Source organism: Heteronotia binoei, chromosome 5 (genome assembly GCF_032191835.1).
Source record: "Heteronotia binoei isolate CCM8104 ecotype False Entrance Well chromosome 5, APGP_CSIRO_Hbin_v1, whole genome shotgun sequence".
In the NCBI taxonomy this organism is placed as follows: domain Eukaryota; kingdom Metazoa; phylum Chordata; class Lepidosauria; order Squamata; family Gekkonidae; genus Heteronotia; species Heteronotia binoei.
The window spans coordinates 15,657,597-15,679,683 of record NC_083227.1 but is presented as its reverse complement, the minus strand read 5'-3'; the positions used below and the strand labels follow the sequence as shown (position 1 = coordinate 15,679,683).

Here is a 22,087-nt window from a genome sequence, read left to right as displayed (position 1 = left end):
GCCTTGACATTTTCAGTGAATTATCTACCACGACCCCAAGATCTCTCTCTTGGTCAGTCTCTGCCAGTTCACACCCCATCAACTTGTATTTGTAGCTGGGATTCTTGGCCCCAATGTGCATTACTTTGCACTTGGCCACATTGAACCGCATCTGCCACGTTGACGCCCACTCACCCAGCCTCAACAGATCCCTTTGGAGTTCCTCACAATCCTCTCTGGTTCTCACCACCCTGAACAATTTAGTGTCATCCGCAAATTTGGCCACTTCACTGCTCACTCCCAACTCTAAATCATTTATGAACAAGTTAAAGAGCATGGGACCCAGTACCGAGCCCTGTGGCACCCCACTGCTTACCGTCCTCCACTGCGAAGACTGCCCATTTATACTCACTCTCTGCTTCCTATTACTCAGCCAGTTTTTGATCCACAAGAGGACCTGTCCTTTTACTCCATGACTCTCAAGCTTTCTAAGGAGCCTTTGATGAGGAACTTTATCAAAAGCTTTCTGGAAGTCAAGGTAAACAACATCTATCGGGTCTCCTTTGTCCACAAGTTTGTTTACCCCCTCAAAGAAATGTAACAGGTTAGTGAGGCAAGATCTTCCCTTACAGAACCCATGCTGAGTCTTCCTCAATAACCTGTGTTCATCAATGTGCCTACTCATTCTGTCCTTGATAATGGTTTCTACCAACTTTCCCGGTATTGAAGTCTGGCCTGTAATTTCCTGGATCTCCTCTGGAACCCTTTTTAAAGATGGGGGTGACATTTGCTACCTTCCAGTCCTCAGGAACAGAGGCAGATTTCAATGAAAGATTACAGATTTTTGTTAGAAGATCCACAAGTTCAACTTTGAGTTCTTTCAGAACTCTCGGATGTATGCCATCCGGACCCGGTGACTTATTAGTTTTTAATTTGTCTATCAGCTGTAGGACCTCTTCTTTTGTCGCCTCAATCTGACTCAGGTCTTTCAACACCCCTTCCAATATTAGTGGCTCTGGGGCGGGCAAACACTTCTCATCTTCCACGGTGAAGACGGAGGCAAAAAATGCATTCAGCTTCTCAGCCATTTCCCCATCCTCCTTCAGTAATCCTTTTACCCCATGGTCATCCAAGGGCCCCACTGCTTCCCTGGCTGGTTTCCTACTTCTAATATATTTGAAGAAATTTTTATTGTTGGTCTTTATGTTTTTTGCAATATGCTCCTCATAGTCCCTTTTTGCCTGCCTGATCACAGTCTTGCATTTGATTTGCCACTGCCTGTGTTCCCTTTTATTAATCTCACTTGGACTGGTTTTCCACCGCTTAAAGGAGTCCTTACCTTTTACAGCTTCCATTACTTTGTTTGTTAACCACGCTGGCCTCTTCTTATACTTGTTTGTGCCTTTCCTAACTTGTGGTATGTATTTTATCTGAGCTTCTAGGATTATAGTTTTAAATAGTCTCCAAGCTTCCCCAAGGGTTTTGACCGTATTTACCTTTCCTTTCAGTTTCCTCCTCACATGCCTCCTCATCTCAGAGAATTTACCCCTTTTAAAGTTAAATGTGGTTGTGGCGGTCTTTTTGGGCAACTCCCTATTTATACAAACAGTGAAATCAATAACATTATGGTCACTGTTCCCAAGCGGCGCAATCACTTTTACGTCTCTCACTAAGTCTTGGGCATTACTTAGGACCAGATCCAGGATCGCCCCACCTCTGGTAGGTTCTGAGACCATCTGCTCCATAGCACAGTCATTGAGAGCATCAAGAAACTCAATCTCTTTCTCTCGACCAGAACACATATTGACCCAATCAATCTGCGGGTAGTTAAAATCACCTATTACGACACAGTTTTTACGTTTAGCCGCTATCTTTAATCCTTCCATCATATTATAATCGTCCTCTCTCTTTTGATTTGGTGGGCGATAACAAACTCCCATAGTTAAATTTCCTTTTGGGCCCTCTATTTCAACCCAAAGCATTTCTAAAAGGGAATCTAATTCTCTGACCTCAGTCTTACTGGACCGTATATCCTCTCTGACATACAGAGCCACCCCACCTCCAACCCTTCCCTCCCGATATAACTTATATCCAGGAATCACCGTGTCCCACTGATTCTCCTCATTCCACCAAGTTTCTGAAATTCCCACAATGTCTATATTTTCTCCCAACACTAAACATTCCAATTCACCAATTTTTTTTGACAATTTTTTTTGACAATGATAACTGTAATAGTAAAAAAAAAAAAAAAGGTAACGGTAACGGTAGCCCCCTGTGCAAGCACCAGTCGTTTTCAACTCTGGGGTGACGTTGCTTTCACAACGTTTTCACAGCAGACTTTTTACAGGGTGGTTTGCCATTGCCTTCCCCAGTCATTACACTTTCCCCCCAGCAAGCTGGGTACTCATTTTACCAACCTCAGAAGGATGGAAAGCTGAGTCAACCTTGAGCCGGCTACCTGAACCAGCTTCTGCTGGGATCGAACTCAGGTCGTGAGCAGAGGGCTCCGACTGCAGTACTGCAGCTTTACCATTCTACGCCACGGGGCTCTTATAAACTGAAATAGTACAGAATATAGAATAGTACTAGAATATATATAGTACTAGAATATATAAAGGCATAATGAATTTTAACAATAGTAATTTATAATAATTTATAATAATAAATGTTAGGTTTTAGTAACAAGCTTAGTATGTAGAAATTACAGAAAATTAGGTATCGTAAATGCTTATGTTTTATACTTATTCTGATGCTATTTGTCCTTATGATGAACAACAGATATGATACTCATAATTCTTCCTTCTTTTTTCTGTATCCCTATCTCAATCTATAATAATATCTCAATCTATAATAATAAAAATAATAATAAATAATAAAAAATATCAGAAAAAAAATAATTAAGATGGGGTATTTTGCCTGTACAGAATTGAACTTTACAGAGGATGTGAAAATACGCTCTATATAAACACACACAGGGAAAAGGAAATATATTGCATATTCATGGTTTTAATTATATTTATGCATGGTGGGAAGTAAGGTCTGTTTTCTCTTCTGCATGAATTCTTTGATGGGAAGTAAGGATTCCTCTCTTCGAGAAGCCTTTCCCACACTCCAGGCATTTAAATGGTTTCTCCCCTGTATGAATTTTCTGATGAACAATAAGGTGTGAACTGATAGTGAAGCTTTTCCCACACTCCATGCATTTAAATGGTTTCTCCCCTGTATGAATTTTCTGATGAACAATAAGGTGTGAACTGATAGTGAAGCTTTTCCCACACTCCATGCATTTAAATGGTTTCTCCCCTGTATGAATTTTCTGATGAACAATAAGGTGTGAACTGACAGTGAAGCTTTTTTCACATTCCTGGCATTTATATGGTTTCTCCCCTGTGTGAATTCTTCGATGGGAAGTAAGACTGGAACTCTGACTGAAGGTTTTCCCACACTCCAGGCATTTATATGGTTTCTCCCCCGTGTGAATTCTTTGATGGGAAGTAAGGCTTCCGCCAAGACTGAAGCCTTTCCCACACTCCCGACATTTATATGGTTTCTCCCCTGAGTGAATTCTTTGATGGTAAGTAAGGTGGCAACTCTTCCTGAAGCTTTTCCCACACTCCAGGCATGTATATGGTTTCTCCCCTGTGTGACTTCTTCTATGGGAAATAAGTCCGGAACGCTGACGGAAGCTTTTTCCACACTCCAGACATTTATATGGTTTCTCCCCTGTGTGAATTTTCTGATGAACATTAAGCCTTGAACTCTTCCTGAAGCTTTTCCCACACTCCAGGCATTTATATGGTTTCTCCCCTGTATGAATTCTTTGATGGGAAGTAAGACCAGAAGCACGACTGAAGCTTTTTCCACACTCCATGCATTTATATTTCTCCCCTGTATGAATTTTGTTATGTACACTAAGGTGTGAACTGAACCTGAAGGTTTTTCCACACTCCAGACATTTATATGGCTTTTCCCCAGTGTGAATTCTTTGATGGGAAATAAGGGTGTCCCTTCGATGGAAGGTTTTTCCACACTCTGGGCATTTATATGATTTCTCCCCTGTGTGAATTTTCTGATGAAGACAAAGGTATGAGCTGTAACTGAAACTTTCCCCACACTCTAGGCATTTGTATGCTTTCTCCCCTGTGTGAATTCTTTGATGGGAAATAAGGTTGTCCCTTCGACGAAAGGTTTTTCCACACTCTGGGCATTTATACGCTTTCTCCCCTGTATGAATGCTTTGATGGGAATTAAGACTGGACTTGTCAGTGAAGCTTTTCCCACACTCCTGGCATTGATATGGCTTCTCCCCTGTGTGACTTCTTCGATGGTAAAGAAGTCCAGAACTATGACGGAAGCTTTTCCCACACTCTAGGCATTTGTATGGTTCCTCCCCTGTGTGAACTCTTTGGTGGGAAGTAAGACTGAAACCCCGAATGAAGCTTTTCCCACACTCCAGGCATTTGTACGCTTTCTCCCCTGTGTGAATCCTTTGATGGGAAGTAAGGTATGTTTTCTGTCTGGAACGTCTGCCGCACTCCAGGCTTTGATTTGTTTTCTTTCTGTTACGCATCCTGTGTTGAATATCAATAACTGATGCTTCAATGAGATTTTCCCTGCTTGAAGTGCACTCATTCCTGTTGTCTTCTTGAGATATGTTTTGTTGTAGAGAGTCATCCTCCTGTATAAGGCTGGAACTACTCCCCTCTTTAGGTAGGTGTTCCCCTTTCTCCTTCCTCTGGGCATCCATATATTCAAACTCCTCCTTCACATTGGCACGTGCATCCTCTTTCTCCATCAATGGGTGTTCTGCTTCACTCCCTGGCTGCCACGTGTCCGCTGCTGAAAGAAAGGTATAACTGGATTGATGACAGAACACTTCCCACTGATATCTAATTGCGAGTCCAGTGGCACCTAAAGACTAACAAGGCTTTCCAGGTATAAGCTTTAAAGAGTCAAGACTCCGTTCACTGCATATGATTCAGAATGGAGATCTCTCAGTCTTTACGTTCCAACCCAAGGGAGGAAAGGGTTTTTACAAAGACAGGAACTCAGGATGCAGAGGTACCATACACATTGCTAGATTAGAGCAAAGGAGAAATGCTTTGGGGCAGAAGATTAGCATCCATGAGAGGACATAAGAGAAGCCACGTTGGCCCATCCAGTCCGACAGTCTGTGTCACACTGTGGCCAAAAAACCAGGTGCCATCAGGAGGTCCATCAGTGGGGCCAGAGCACTAGCAGCCCTCTCACTGTTGCCCTCCCCCAAGCACCAAGAATACAGAGCATCACTGCCCCAGACAGAGAGTTCCATCAATACACTGTGGCTAATAGCCACCGATGGACTTCTGTTCCATGTGTTTATCCAATCCCCCTTGAAGCTGTCTATGCTGGCAGCCACCACGACCTCCTGTGGCAGTGACAGCTTCAAGAAGGGATTGGATAAGCATATGGAGCAGAGGTCCATCAGTGACTATTAGCCACAGCCTATTGTTGGAACTCTCAGTCTGGGGCAAGTGATGCTCTGTATTCTTGGTGCTTGGGGGGGGGCACAGTGGAAGGGTTTCTAACCCCACAAGTGGACCTCTGATGGCACTTGGGGTTTTTTTTTCCCTGGCCGATATGTGACACAGAGTGTTGGACTGGATGGGCCATTGGACTGATCCAACATGGCTTCTCTTGTGTTCTTATGTGACACAGAGTGTTGGGCTGGATGGGTCATTGGCCTGATCCAACATGGCTTCTCTTATGTGATACAGAGTGTTGGGCTGGATGGGCCACTGGCCTGATCCAACATGGCTACTCTTATGTTCTTCATTCCATGTGTTAATCACCTTTGGGTGAAGGACTTCCTTTCATCAGTTCTCACCTGACTGCTCAGCAATTTCATGGAGTGCCTGCGAGTTCTCGTCTTGTGAGAAAGCGAGAAAAGTCCTTCTTTCTCTACTTTCTCCATCCCATGCATAATCTTGTAAACCTCTTATCATGTCACCCCTCAGTCGACGTTTATCCAAGCTAAAGAGCCCTAAGCATTTTAACCTTTCTTCCTAGGGGAAGTGTCCTTGCCAGGCCTGGTGCATCCAAAAGGCAGTCTTAAGCAACTGCCTAAGGGTGCGGGCCTGGAGGAGGGCACCAGTTGGGGCTCTCCCTCCCACCCTTGCCTCTAAGATGAGGGAAATATGTTGGGGGACAGCATGTCCTGTGCCGGTCAGAAGAAGACAAAGAAGAAGACTGTGGATTCATACCCCACCCTTCTCTCTGAATCAGAGACTCCAAGAGGCTTACAAATCTCCTATATCAGGGGTGGCCAATGGTAGCTCTCCAGATGTTTTTTGCCTACAACTCCCATCAGCCCCAGCCATGCTGGCTGGGGCTGATGGGAGTTGTAGGCAAAAAACATCTGGAGAGCTACCATTGGCCACCCCTGTCCTATATCTTCCTCCCCCACAACAGACACCCTGTGAGGTAGGTGGGGTTGAGAGAGCTCTCACAGCAGCTGCACTTTCAAGGACAACTCTGCGAGAGCTTTGGTTGACCTAGGCCATTCCAGCAGCTGCAGGTGGCGGAGTGGGGAGTCAAACCCAGTTCTCCCAGATAGAGTCTGCACACTTAACCACTACACCTAACTGGCTCTCTACACCAGCATAGCTCTTCTGGTGAGGGGTCTGAAGACCAAGTCCTATGAGAAAAGGTTGAAGGGATGTTTAGCCTGGAGATGTTAGAGAATCATCTGCCTTATGGATGCACCAGGCCTGGCAAGGACACTTTCCCTAGGAAGAAAGGTTAAAACGCTTGGGGCTCTTTAGCTTGGAGAAATGTCGACTGAGGGGTGACATGACAGAGGTTTATAAGCTTATGCATGGGATAGAGAAGGTAGAGAAGGTAGCTGGGGATGCTAAGCCTGGAGAGGAGGTGGCTGAGAGATGATATGATCACCATCTTCAAGTCCTTGAAGGGCTGTCCTATAGAGGATGGTGTGGAATTGTTTTCTGTGGCCCCAGAAGGTAGGACCAGAACCAATGGGTTGAAATTAAATCAAAAGAGCTTCTGGTTCAACATTAGGAAGAACCTCCTGACTGTTGGAGCAGTTCCTCAGTGGAAGAGGCTTCCTTGGGAGGTGGTGGGCTCTCCTTCCTTGGAGGTCTTTAAACAGAGGCTAGATGGCCATCTGATAGCAATGAAGATCCTGTGAATTTAGGGGGAGGTGTTTGTGAGTTTCCTGCATTGTGCAGGGGGTTGGACTAGATGACCCTGGAGGTCTCTACCAACTCTATAATTCTATTATTCTACTTCCCACATCTGTGGTAGAAGCACAGTCGGGAGTTGGAGCCACGCTGTCCAGGCTATTGTGCTCACGTGCCGGGGGGGCGTGTCTTGCCGGGGGCACTGGTCTTGTACCGACACCCTAGCACTGTCATTGGTCCCTGCTCAGCCCTGGGGGTGGGGGGGTGGGGCATTGCTCTGAATCTGTGAAGGAACTTAAGTTCAGCAGTCATGCATTTGAAATTCTCCTTGAAGCTTCTCTATTTAAGGACTGCCAGGTAGGACCAGAACCAATGGGTTGAAATTAAATCAAAAGAGTTTCTGGCTCAACATTAGGAAGAATGTCATGACCGTTAGAGCGATTCCTCAGTGGAACAGGCTTCCTCGGGAGCTGGTGGGCTCTCCTTCCTTGGAGGCTTTTAAGCAGAGGCTAGATGGCCATCTGACAGCAATGAGGATCCTGTGAATTCAGGGGGAGGTGTTTATGAATTTCCTGCATTGTGCAGGGGGTTGGACTAGATGACCCTATGATTCTATGATTTATTCTTTTGTGTAGGGAGCCACCTGTTTGTTCAGAAACAGCATGGAAGGCCACTGTTGCCATTTTCTGGCATATACAGCCTTGGAAGACAACAAGTGAAGGAATTTGAGACGGTACAGCTGTTATTGCTAGATTCTGTCATTGTATTGTCCAACTAAATGTGGGGACAGAGTTTGTTACAGGCTCTGGTTCCAGATTCTGTGTCCGTGTTACAGAAGGCTTTGTTCTGGGTTAGTTTAAAGTTAAGAGGCAAGAAAAGGCTTGCCTCCCAATACCTACGATTTAGAGATGTGTTTCATGATCCAGCAAAGGTTACCAATGAAGGACTGTACTGGTTTTCGCTGAAAGCTATATGTGACCATCAGTAGTGAACATAAGATCACGAGAAGAGCCCTGCTGGATCAGACCAGTGGTCCATCTAGTCTAGCCTCGTGTCTCACACAGTGGCCAACCAGTTCCTTTGGAGGGCCAACAACAAGGCAGAGAGGCCGAAGCCTTCATTAGAACATAAGAAGAGCCCTCCTAGAACAAACCAGTGGTCCCTCTAGTCCAGCATTCTGTCTCACACAGAGGCCAACCAGTTCCTTTGGAAGGCCAACAACAGGGCACGGAGGCCGAGGCCTTCATTAGAACATACGAAGAGCTCTGCTGGATCAGACCAGTGGTCCATCTAGTCCAGCATCCTGTCTCACACAGAGGCCAACCAGTTCCTTTGGAGGGCCAGCAACAGGGCAGAGAGGCCAAGGCCTTCTTAAGAACATAAGAAGAGCCCTCCTAGATCAAACCAGTGGTCCATCTTGTCCAGCATCCTTTCTCACAGTGTCCAACCAGTTCCTCTGGAGGGCCAACAACAGGGCACAGAGGCCAAGGCCTTCATTAGAACATAAGAAGAGCTCTGCTGGATCAGACCAGTAGTCCACCTAGTCCAGCCTTCTGTCTCACAGAGTGGCCAAAGAGTTCCTCTGGACGGATAACAATAGGGCACGGAGGGCAAGAACTTTCAAAGGGAGATAGAAGAAGGGCATTTTTAAAGGTTTCGATCTAGGGAAAGAAGGATGAGGACATTTTCCCCCCTTTTTTGAGTTTTCCAATGCTCAGATGTCCTGGTGGGCAACCAGGCTAGGGGTGGTGGCAGTGTCGATGCTGGGAGGGCAACAGAGCTGACTGGCCCCCCTCCACAGCTGGCCCCATAGGCAACCAACTGCTCAGGACAGCCATGAAGGAGCTAGAAAAAGATCCTCGAGAGAAGAGGTGGAATTCTAGCAGGAGCTCCTTTGCCTGTTAGGCCACGCACCTCTGAGGTAGCCAATCCTCCAAGAGCTTACAAGGCTCTTTTTTGTAGGCTCCTGGAGGGTTGGCTACAGCAGGGGTGTGTGGCCTAATAGACAAAGGAGCTCCTGCTAGAATTCCACCCCTGCTTAAGTGTAAAGCTGTGTTGCTGGTGACCGCAATAAGGTTAAGTCATGCCAAAGCACTCCCCATTGCTATGTAGGAGGGGTGAAGTTGGGCAACAAAGAAAGCTGACAAGAAGAATTAGATTCATTGAAATTTGGTGTGGGAGGAGAATTTGACAGATTCAGTGGACCATAAAGAAGGCAAATAAGTGGGTTATAGACCAAACGAAGTCTGAACTCTCTCAAGATGCTAAAGTGACCAAAGTAAAGATATTGAGCTTCAGTCACATTACTGAGAACCAGCCCTTGGAAGGAAATGCAGGCAACACACAGTCCCAATACAAAAGTCTTCAGCCCCTACCTGTCGATCCCTCCTCTTCATCGGAGCCCAGAAGAAACAGCTCTTCTTCTTCTTCCAGCCAGGTTATGAGCTCAGGTTTGGCGATCTGCCGTCCTGTTTATTGGTGGAAAAAACTCACAAAATCAGACAATTCCAAGCCAGCAGAAAAGAGCCAGGCTCCGGTAGCACCAACGACTAATGAAATTTGTAGCAGAGTATGAGGTTTTTGCGAGTCGTTCATTTCGTCTGCTCACAGGGACTCGCAAAAGCTCCTCACCTGCCACACATTTTGTTTGTCTTTAAGATACTGGATTTATATCCCGCTCTCTGCTCCGAAGAGTCTCAGAGCGGCTCACAATCTCCTTTCCCTTCCTCCCCCACAACAGACATCCTGTGAAGTGGGTGGGGCTGGAGAGGGCTCTCACAGCAGCTGCCCTTTCAAGGACAAACTCTGCCAGAGCTATGGCTGACCCAAGGCCATGCTAGCAGGTGCAAGTGGAGGAGTGGGGAATCAAACCCGGTTCTCCCAGATAAGAGTCCGCACACTTAACCACTACACCAAACTGGCTCTCTTCTTAGAAGAAGAAGATACTGGATTTATATCCTGCCCTATACTATGAATCTCAGAGTGGTCACAATCTCCTTTACCCCCCCCCCCCCCCCAACAACAGACACCCTGTGAGGTAGGTAGAGAAAGTAGAGAAAGAAGTCCTTTTCTCCCTTTCTCACAATATGAGAACTCATGGACATTCAATGAAGTTGCTGAGCGGTCAGGTTAGAACTGATAAAAAGAAGTCATTCTTCACCCAAAGGGTGATTAACACGTGGAATTCACTGCCACAGGCGGTGGTGGTGGCTGCAAACATAGACAGCTTCAAGAGAGGATTGGATAAACACATATAGCAGAAGTCCATCAGTGGCTATTAGCCACAGCGTATTGTTGGAACTCTCTGTCTGGGCCAGTGATGCTCTGTATTCTTGGTGCTTGGGGAGGGCACAGTGGGAAGGCTTTTAGTGTCCAGGCCCCACTGGTGGACCTCCTAATGGCACCTGATTTTTTTGGTCACTGTGTGACACAGACTGTTGGACTGGATGGGCCATTGGCCTGATCCAACATGGCTTCTCTTATGTTCTTATGTGACACAGAGTGTTAGACTGCATGGGCCATTGGCCTGATCCAACGTGGCTTCTCTTCTGTTCTTATGTGAAACAGAGTGTTGGACTGGATGGGCCATTGGCCTGATCCAACATGGCTTCTCTTCTGTTCTTATGTGAAACAGAGTGTTGAACCGGATGGGCCATTGGCCTGATCCAACAGGGCTTCTCTTATGTTCTTATGTGACAGAGTGTTGGACTGGATGGGCCATTGGCCTGATCCAACATGGCTTCCCTTCTGTTCTTATGTGATACAGAGTGTTGGGCTGGATGGGCCATTGGTCTGATCCAACGTGGCTTCTCTTCTGTTCTTATGTGAAACAGAGTGCTGGACTGGATGGGCCATTGGCCTGATCCAACAGGGCTTCTCTTTTGTTCTTATGTGACACAGAGTGTTGGACTGGATGGGCCATTGGCCTGATCCAACATGGCTTCTCTTATGTTCTTATGTGACAGAGTGTTGGACTGGATGGGCCATTGGCCTGATCCAACACGGCTCTCTTATGTTCTTATGTGACACAGAGTGTTGGACTGGATGGGCCATTGGCCTGATCCAACATGGCTTCTCTTATGTTCTTATGTGACACAGAGTGTTGGACCGGATGGGCCATTGGCCTGATACAACACGGCTTCTCTTATGTTCTTCAGTGACACAGACTGTTGGACTGGATGGGCCATTGGCCTGATCCAACATGGCTTCTTTATGTTCCTATGTGACACAGAGTGTTGGGCTGGATGGGCCAGTGGCCTGATCCAACATGGCTTCTCTTCTGTTCTTATGTTCTTAAGAGTCCACGCACTTAACCACTACACCAAACTGGGAGGCTCCCCAGCAGAAACCAGGAGCAGCACCAGAGCAACAGGGAGAAATACTATGGGGACTTTTGGCCACAGTGAGAGAAAGAGTGAGAGATAAAGAAAGAAGAAGAAAATAGACTACGGGTGGCCAAACTGTGGCTTAGGAGCCACATGTGGCTCTTTCACACATATTGTGTGGCTCTTGAAGCCCCCACTGACCATCGGCCAGCTTGGAAAAGGCATTTTTCTCTTTCAATCATTTATCCAACCCAACCCAGCCAGTGGCTTGGAGAATACATTTAAAGTCACATTCTTTTCACCTCTCTTCCCCCATCTATTTTCCTTCCTTCCTTCCTTCCTACGTTCATGTCTTTCAGCTCTCAAATGTCTGATGTTTATTCTATGTAGCTCTTACATTAAGCAACTTTGGCCACCCCCTGAAATAGACCCATAGCTGCCAACTGAAAAGCAAGTCTGTCTCCTTTAGGGTTTCTAGATTCCCTCCGGCCATGGGTGGGAGATGGAGGCAGGGTAGAGACGCCAGGTTCCAATTGGGAAACTCCTGGAAATTTGGGGACGGCAGAGACCACAGTGGCAAATCATGCCACAGAGTCGATCCTTCACAGCATCCCTTTTCTCCTTACAGCGGAGGTGCCCCATCCTGACCAAGTCCTTCCTCCTTAAGGGTTTCTTTATTAGTTGTTGTAGATATTCTGGGCTGCATGGCTGTGGTCTTGGCATAGTAGAACCTTTTTGCTAGCAGCTATGACTGGCATCCTTACAGGTATAACGCAGACGGCTAGAGTTCCCTCTGTGTCAAAGTGAGAGGAATTACCTGCTTGCCATCTTCTTCTCACTTTGACACAGAGAGAACTCTAGCCGTCTGCACTACACCTCTGAGGATGCCAGTCAAAGCTGCTGGAGAAACGTCAGGTTCTACAATGCCAAGACCACGGCCATACTGCCTGGAAAATCTACAACAACTAATGAACTCTGGCCGTGAAAGCCTGGACAACATATTGGCTTCTTTATTGTTATTCCTCACTTCAAGAAGGAGAAAAGGATCCTCACCCAGGGAGGCCACGTTCTCGTAATTCTCCAGCATGACTTCCTTGTACAGAGCTCTCTGGGCTGGGCGCATCAGGGTCCACTCCCCCGGGGTAAAATGCACGGCCACCTCCTCGAAGGACACCCCAGCCTGCAAGAAGGAGAAGGAAGCGTTTCTGCACATCTCTGGAAAACTGGTCTAGAGGTGGGGGGAGGCCAAGAACAAAGAGTGAATTCATAGTGGAAGAGTATGAAGAGGTGGCAGGAAGAGCTCCGTGGCCCTGGCCTCCACTTGGTGGAACTCCCTGCCTGAAGACATCCACACTCTACAGCCCGCCTTGGCAGGGAGGGCGGGGTATAAATCAAATTAAACATAAACATACAGGATTTGCTACCATACTGTAGGGTCTGCAAGGCAGAGCTGTTCTGCTAGGCCAGGGGTGGGGAACCTTTTTTCTGCCAAGGGCCATATGGATATTTATAACATCATTTGCGGGCCATAAAAAATTATCAACTTAAAAAACAATGCTCTGCCGAGGGAGAATGAGTCAGGCCAGCAAAATTAATGCAAATCATTGCTTTTCTATTTGAAGTCATGTGGGGAGAGCCTAATCTGACACACGCGCACACATACACCCAGCTTGCCGCCCTAGGCAAATGCATAGTTCCAGGACTTTTTTTATTGAAAAAGTCCAGCAGGTATTCAGTAGCACACTAATCACATCCCTTAATATTAGCATATTAGGCCACACCATCTGGGATAATCATGCAAACTGAACTGTGACAGTAACTTTTCCAGGCCCTGCAGCAATTCTGGCTGGCCAGCCAGGCCCCAGGGAGGCTGCCACATGGCACGGTTCGGTCCAGCAATCCCCAAAGGTCACACCAAGTGACCTCAAGGGCCATATACGGCCCTTGGGACGGAGGTTCCCCACCCCTGCGCTTGGCATTGGGTTGAGGACAACAACTGTCTGGCTTTCTAACATACTGCCCTCTCCCCATTTTTCTCCTCCCTACATCTCATCTACCCAGGGGGCAAGAGAAGAAGAAGATATTGCATTTCTATCCCACCCTATATTCTGAATCTCAGAGTCTCACAGCAGTCACAATCTCCTATATCTTCTCCCCCCACAACAGGCACCCTGTGAGGTGGGTGGAGCTGAGAGAGCTCTCACAGCAGCTGCCCTTTCAAGGACAACTCCTGCGAGAGCGATGGCAGACCCAAGGCCATTCCAGCAGCTGCAAGTGGAGGAGTGGGGAATCATACCCAGTTCTCCCAGATAAGAGTCTGCACACTTAGCCACTACACCAAACTGGCTCTCTGAGAGGGCTCTGAAAATTTTATTCTTATCTTGGTTAGCGCAGTGTTGATTGTGGATGCTAATTATTTCAGCGTTGTTTTCATCGTGTTATTACCGCATTCCCTCTGAAGTCAGCCGCCCTGAGCCCTGTTTGCAGGAAAGGGCTAACCTGTACAATATAATATATAAGCAAATAATAATTTCCCTGCTTCTCTGCAGGAAGCCTACAAGACAGGGAGGGTGACTGTTTTCCTGCCTTCCCAGTGGGGAACACTAGAATCAGTGGGAAGGAGCCCGATCCTCTGAGCATTACAACCGAGAAGAAAGCATCCCTACTGTCTGCCGCATGTCTCCCCAGTCAGAGGTCCCCAACCCCCGGGCCGTGGAGCGGGACGAGTCCGTAGCCTGTTAGCAATCGGGCCATGAGTTGTATAATTATTTCGTTATATATTACAATGTAATAATAATAATAAACAGAGGCTAGATGGCCATCTGACAGCAATGAAGATCCTGTGAATTTAGGGGGAGGCATTTGTGAGTTTCCTGCATTGTGCAGGGGGTTGGACTAGATGGCCCTGGAGGTCCCTTCCAACTCTAGGATTCTATGAATAATAATAATAATAATAATAATAACCACTACACTAACGTAACCACTACACCAAACTAATAAAGTGCACAATTGTATCATCCCGAAACCATCGCGCCCCCCCCACCCTGGTCCCTGGAAAAATTGTCTTTCACAAAACCGGTCCCTGGTGCCAAAACTGTTGGGGACCACTGTCCACAATGACACTGTCCCCCCAACCCCCCGCCCATACCTGAGCTGGCTGCATGGTGGCTCTTTTCCCTTCAGCACACAGAGAAGGGGCATCCAGAGTCTTCTTCTGCTCCTGCCTGGGAGGCAGAAAAAGAAAGAGGGCGGGAAATCCCTTTTTTGCCCCACGCATATTTTCTGTATTCAGGGCACAATTCAAGACACTCAATTTGATCCATTGGAGGATTTGGCCTGAGGTCTCTCCCTTTGACTGCAAATTCAATAGGGGAGAGTTGGTCCCCCCCCCCTCCCTTATTCATCCATCCCCTCCTTCCCTGGAAATGCTTCCTTCCAAACTCTTCTATCCTGTTCCTGTGAGGGGAGTTTCTCTCCCCACCTGAAGCCACACCCCTCCCTCTTTTCCTCTGAGGGATGCAAAGACTCTCCCGCCTTCTCCCCCACCCTTAGGAAAACATGCTGGGGGCAGTGTTCCCTCTAAGCTGAGTTCGCGTGAGCGAGCTCACAGATTTTTAGCCTCCAGCTCACATATTTTTGTCTTAGCTCAGGAAGGATGACCCCAGAGTGCAGTAGCTCACAACTTTTAATGCCAGGAGCTCACAACTTTAATGCCAGGAGCTCACAACTTTAATGCCAAGAACTCACAACTTTAATGCCAGTAGCTCACAACTTTAATGCCAGGAGCTCACAACTTTTAATGCCAGTAGCTCACAACTTTAATGCCAAGAACTCACAACTTTAATGCCAGGAGCTCACAACTTTAATGCCAGGAGCTCACAACTTTTAATGCCAGGAGCTCACAACTTTAATGCCAAGAACTCACAACTTTAATGCCAGGAGTTCACAACTTTAATGCCAGTAGTTCACAACTTTAATGCCAGTAGCTCACAACTTTAATGCCAGTAGCTCACAACTTTTAATGCCAGGAGCTCACAACTTTTAATGTCAGGAGCTCACAAATTAAAATTTTTGCTCACAAGACTCTGCAGCTTAGAGGAAACATGGGCTGGGAATTCAGTGGGGGAGACCTGATGGGATGGAGTGCCTGATTTGAGATGGCAGGTGAGAGACGCTGGCTCATTCTCCCTGCACTCAGAAAACTAGCCCTGCAGGGGAAAAGATTTTGAACTCTCTGCCTGCGCTGGCCATGAGGCTTTTCCATAGCCAGGAGATTTTAGCAGAGCGAAGGCTCCCAAATTGTGTTCCTCCAGCTGCAGTCTCCAGGAAAGCTGCCTTCAATCCAGGTGTGGAAAAAAACAGGAGAAAAGATCACCAATGAGTCCGCTCCCTCAGCTTAGGTCTCTGCCCCAGGGAACAGATTTCTCTGCATTCTGCCTGCCTGCCCCAAACTACCTGCGGGCCCCCTCCTCCAACAGTGGACTGTTCTAGTGTTTTAAAAAGAATAAATTCTATACTAATGTATGGTGTAGCCCAAGGGTGGCCAAACTGTGGCTCGGGAGCTACATGTGTGGCTCTTTCACACATGTTGAATGGCTCTCGAAGCCCCCACCACCCCATCGGTTGGCTCAGAGAAGGCATTTCTCTCTTTAAATCACTTCTCCAAGTCAGTCAGCGGTTGAAGCCACTTTCTTTCCACCTCCCCCTTCCTCCCCCATCTATTTGCCTTCCTTCCTTGCTTCCTTCATGTCAAATATCTGACATGCCTGTCTTGCGGCTCTCAAACATCCAATGTTTGTTCTGTGTGGCTCTTACATTAAGCAAGTTTGGCCTCCCCTGGTATAGCCGGACACATGTGTGGTTTTATCCAACGTTCCCTCTAAGCTGTGGAGTCTTGTGAGGAAAACTTTGTGAGCTACTGGCATTAAAGTTGTGGGCACTGAATAAAAACTGCCATGATGTGAGATGGCTAGGCTGGACAATATGTGACGACATGGTAATTTGAACATATGAAGCTGTTTTATACTGAATCAGACCCTTGGTCCATCAGTCAGTATTGTCTACTCAGACTGGCAGTGGCTCTCCAGGGTCTCAAGCTGAGGTTTTTCACACCTATTTGCCTGGACCCTTTTTTAGAGATGCCAGGGATTGAACCTGGGACCTTCTGCTTACCAAGCAGATGCTCTACCACTGAGCTACCGTCCCTCCCCTTTTGAGTGCTGTTGAATTGTCTGTTTATAGAATGTTTTATTGTATTTTATTGTTTTATCATATGTTGTACTCCGCCCTGAGCCCTACGGGCTGAGACAAAAAAAAAAGGCGGATGCTAAAAAATTGTGAGTTAGTTGACAGTAATTCAGCTTAAAGGGAACACTGGTTATACCGACACACTAGTCAACTACCAAAGCTTTAAAAAAACACCACCACTAACTCACACACCCCATACCTGGGGAAGGAATAACTGCTGGCATTGGGGGTGGGGTTGGGGGAATTCGAAATGCCAGCCATCCCACCTCAATTCCAAAATTCAACCACACCCCAAAGCAGCTTTGGGCAGGATTGCAGAGAAGCCAGCGGAAAATTCAGGCCAAGTGCTGCAGGGGGCTGGATGGAATCAGGAAAAATGGACCCCCCCCCAAAAAAACCCCATCAAACTCGGAGCAAATCATGGGTAGGGAGGAGAGCTGACCCTCCTGCTTCCATTTCCCCAAGGCAGAAAGGGCACAACCATGATGCTGAGGAGGAAGATCGCCTCCCAAAATCCCCCCTCCCATAAATCTGCTTCGTGGGGGTCTTTGGGGGCCCAAGTGACACAGTCCCTGCACCCCAACCCCCTCTTCCCAGCTCCCTTGGCCTTTTCTTCAGCCCCTCAAAATCTCCCCCCCCCTTCGATCCTCTCCTCCTCCGCCGCCCCAAATCTCACTCTCAGCCCCTCTGGAAGCCGCTTCCTCCAACGGTGCTGGATTCAGATCCTGCCCTCAAGTACTCTGCAGGAACCACGCAGCTCTGCACAAAGGGGATAAGCAGCTCTCCATGGGGCAGTAGGGTTGGGGGGGGGAGGGGAACCAAAGGGAGGCAAGTTAGAAATGGGAGGGGGGGGTTGCTTTCTTTCACCCCCTGTGACGGAACCAGCCCGATTCTGCCTTCAGACCCGGTCCCGTCAACTCCCTATTGAGTCACCAACTCCTGGAGGGAGCTATTTCTCCTTCGGCCACTTGGGCTCGCTGCCACCACCTGCTCAGTCTAGGGGTTCGGATTGAGAGGAACAGGACGGTTCCATCACACCCCCTGCTGCTGCATCCCTCCTCCTTTCTCTCTAGCATTGCAAGCCCCAAACCTGTATTTCCCCCTGCAAAGTCTTCAAGCTCAGCGGATTCCCTCCACACGGTTCAAGCAGAAGCCTACGAGATTCAAAGACCCTTCCTCGCAATGGGCGAGGGAGGAAATGCCTCCGCCACCCCGTGCCTCTCTAGGACAGCGGCTCTCTAGCTCACGCTCTTTAACTCTTAGAACAAAGCAGTAGACAAGTTTCACCTTTAAGACCAACTAAGTTTTATTCCGAATGTAAGCATTCGTATGCTCTTAAGCAGACGTCATCAGACAAATGGGAATGGCAAGCAGCAATTCTTAATATAAGTGGGCAGCGAGCTGGTGCCTAGAATCATGGGAATGTTTTTAGCAGATTAAAAGAATCAGAAATAGGGATCTGTGTTTGTTAGCGTTAGGACAAAGCAGGGCTGAAACAACACCGGAGGGTGATAAAAACCAGACTGCCGTCGTAAGTGCGAAGTGCCATAAATCTAGGTAACGTTCTGGCTCTGTTAGTTTAAACAGAGGGCATGGTTTCTCAAGAGGTTATAATATCTGTAATGTACTGGGAGACGAGACGTGTTGAAGGCAACATACTTTATTAGTGGGTACATCACAAGAGAGAGAAATGCAGGCCGGGTCCCGCTATATATACAAACCCCCGGAACAACCTTCAGTCTGGCCAGGTCCAATCCTGGCCAGTTAAACTTCCCGCCACAGCTCTTGATTGGCGGGGTAGTTTCACGTGCTACATCGAGCGACCAGTGGACTTCCTCTGGTCACCTCTGTAGCGTCGCTGCGCAGTAACTTCTGGACTGCATTGCAAGACACAACACTCCTCCCCCCTTAGTTCAAGACACATAATCCTTCAAGTAAGCTGGCGCCCTGCGCTCCCTGCTTGACCAGTTACTACACAGCGACGCTACAACATCCATTATAGTTTGCCATTAGGAAAAAAAGGGAAATGTATGTTATAACCTCTTGAGAAACCATGCCCTTTATTTAAACCTCTGGATAGCGGACCCCTGCTTCTTCTTCGCCAGAGCCAGCTGAGAAGCGGGAAACAGGCCAGCCAAGCCGCTCCTGACGGAATACCTGGGGGAGACAAAGAAAATGTGTGTTGGAACAATGACTGCCATTGAATTTCTGAAGACTGCTGTGCTGATATTGGCCATCCCACGCTCATTGCTTCTACATTAATACTCACTGTTTGGGTCTCTCTTGCGGCATACTGGTGATTCCTCTTCCCTTGCCTGGGATGACGCTGACACCTGCGATAACAAAAGGGAGAAGAAAAGGGCATCATCCAGGCTTTTTTGTTGCAGGAACTCTTTTGCATATTAGGCCACACACCCCTGATGTAGCCAGTCCTCCTGGAGCTTACAGTAGGTCTTGTAAGAAAAGCCCTGTAAGCTCTAGGAGGATTGGCTACGTCAGGGGTGTGTGGCCTAATATGCAAAGGAGTCCCTGCTGCTACAAAAAAAGCCTTGTGGGTAGAAAAATTTCATGAGGAGAGAGAAAGATAAACTCAGATGTATGTGCTAACAGAATCCATGACACTGCACCTCAGCAGTCTTGCAGTGTGTGGAGCCATGATCATGTTGAGAGGGTCATGTCTTTGAAAAACCTAGTGTCCAGTGATAGTGCACACCCAGTACAGGGAAACACAACCACTCACACACCAGGTTGTACGCCTACTAAGGCAAATAAGGTTTGCCCACCTGACCATCTTTCCGTGTCCACGCATGTCTCATCCAGGGCTTATTTTCTGCAGGAATGCCCTGGAACAGAGTTCCAGAACCTCTTAGTGGAGACAAGACTCTAAAAAAAAAAGTCTAAAAGTTCATGAGGAGCACTGGGGAGCATGAACTCATGCGATAACATAAAAATATTAAAATAAATTTTTAAAAATAAGATACAAATGAGGGGTTGCCAGGTAGTGGCTGCAGGTAAATAGGGAAGCAGCCAGACAGCACGGAGGACATTGCTGTCACCAAGGGAAGCTCTTTAAAGTAGAGGCAAGCCCATAAAAATAACATTGTAGTAAATATTTCTAATATTGTAAAAATAATATTAATATTACTAATATTATTAATATTAAAAAAGCCCCATGGCTCAGAGTGGTAAAGCTGGAGTACTGCAGTCGGAGCCCTCTGCTCATGACCTGAGTTCGATCCCAGCGGAAGCTGGTTCAGGTAGCCAGCTCGAGGTTGTCTCAGCCTTCCATCCTTCTGAGGTCGGTAAAATGAGTTCCCAGCTTGCTTGGGAAAAAGTGTAGATGACTGGGGAAGGCAATGGCAAACCACCCCGTAAAAAGTCTACTGTGAAAACGTTGTGAAAGCAACAACACCCCAGAGTCGGAAACGACTGGTGCTTGCACAGGGGACTACCTTTTTAAAATAATAATAATAATAGTATTGTATTGTAGCCCATAAAAATAATATTGTTTCAAAGAATCCCATGTGTTTCTCCCTCATTTCCCTCTTGAGAGTTCCAGCACTTCCTTTTCCAGAAAAAAAGCCCTGGTCTCCTCTGAGTCCTCTGTAACAGCCTCTGCTCAGGAATGTTATCATCTCCATCTCAGGAGATAAAAAGAAGACATGCAAAGTTCAGAAGAACCACCTAAGCTGCCAATACTACCCTCGCCGGCAGCCATATCCTCACTTCAGCGAAATAAAAGCTTATCAGAGCACTAGTTGATCTGATTCAGGATGACCTTGACAGGCTGGAAAACTGGGTTAAAATCAGCAAAATGAATTTTAACAGGGATAAATGGAAAGCTCTGCATTTAGGTAGGAAAAATCCAATGCGTGGTTATAGGATGGGGGAGACTTGTCTTAGCAGTAGTATGTGCAAAAAGGATCTAGGGGTCTTAGGGGACCATACGCTGAACATGAGTCAACAGTGTGATGCGGTGGCTAAAAAGGCAAATGCAATTTTGGGCTGCATCAACAGAAGTATAGTGTCCAGAGCACGTGATGTGATGGTATCGCTTTACTCTGCTTTGGTAAGACCTCACCTGGAGTATTGTGTTCAGTTTTGGGCACCACATTTTAAGGATATAGACAAGCTGGAACAGGTCCAGAGGAGGGTGACGAAGATGGTGAGGGGTCTGGAGATCAAGTCCTATGAGGAAAGGTTGAAGGAGCTGGGGATGTTTAGCCTGGAGAGGAGGCGGCTGAGAGGTGATATGATCACCAAGTACTTGAAGGGCTGTCATCCAGAGGATGGTGTGGAATTGTTTTCCGTGTCATGATGTATGTGAAAGAACTTTTCTTCAGTAGCTTATAGGCTTGCCAATCCCCAGGTCCCAGCTGGGGTTCTTCCACTTTCCCAGGCTCTTTCCCACCCCCAGTCAGCTGGCCGACCGGGGAAGCCCCACCCCCAGAGGACCATGTGCCTTTCCACCTCTGGAGGCTTCAGTATGGCTAACAACAATGTATTATAAATCTTTTGAAGAAGTTTTAATGATACCACTACAAAAAGTTATGAATGAAAAAAGAGAAGGAAAGACAATACCTCCGATGTGGTGACAGCATATATAACATCAATATAGGCAAGAAGGCAGTGATGGACAGTCATAAAGACTGATTTCTCTATTTAATATAGAGAATAACATCTTTGCCACAGGAATGACAGAAAGATTAAGAAAATGCATACCAAATTTAACACACACTGATCAAACAAGTTTTATACTAAAGAGGCACATGAAAGATAATATATGATTTATAATAGATGCAATTGAATTTGTGAATATAAAAAAAGAGAAAGCAATGTTTCATAACATGGCCTTTCCCACTAAATGTAGCTCAAAATACAAACTGTGGCTTGGAATTCTGGAAGTGTATGCAAAGTTATATTCAAGCCAAAAAGATTTTAATAAATAGAAAACTAAGAGAAACCATTTTGATTGAGAAAAGGATACACCAGGGCTATCACTTCTATATTTATTTTAGCAATAGCGATTTTAGCTACAAAGATCAGACAAGATACAAGAATCAAAGGAATAAAAGTGGATGATGATAGAATTTAAAATGAAAAGTTATACAGATAATGTGGTTCTAACAGTCTTGGATCCGCAAAAATCATTACAGCATGTAGTGAAACATACTGAAGAATTTGGATCCTTTTCAGGATAGAAAATCTTCAGGAAGAAGACAAAAATGATAACGAAATTCTTAATGCAAGAACAAGAAGATATTACAAAGAGTACAGAATGCACAGTAGCCCCTGATCCAATTAAATATCTGCAGATAAATGTGACTGGACAAAATTTTCGTATTTTCAAAAGCA

The 22,087-nt window shown here is 46.6% G+C and overlaps 1 protein-coding gene across 1 annotated transcript in view; it reads right to left on the bottom strand.

Annotated features, from left to right (window-relative positions):
* Positions 1-2,995: 2,995 nt before the first annotated feature.
* LOC132571745 (zinc finger protein 420-like) overlaps positions 2,996-22,087 on the bottom strand; it is a 53,577-nt gene continuing 34,485 nt past the window's right edge. The window contains exons 6-8 of the mRNA XM_060238539.1: positions 12,702-12,713; positions 3,909-4,485; positions 2,996-3,827 (exon numbers count right to left, since the gene is read on the bottom strand). Of these exons, the coding sequence (XP_060094522.1) occupies positions 2,996-3,827; positions 3,909-4,485; positions 12,702-12,713 (1,421 nt within the window). The remainder of the gene's footprint in view (positions 3,828-3,908; positions 4,486-12,701; positions 12,714-22,087) is intronic.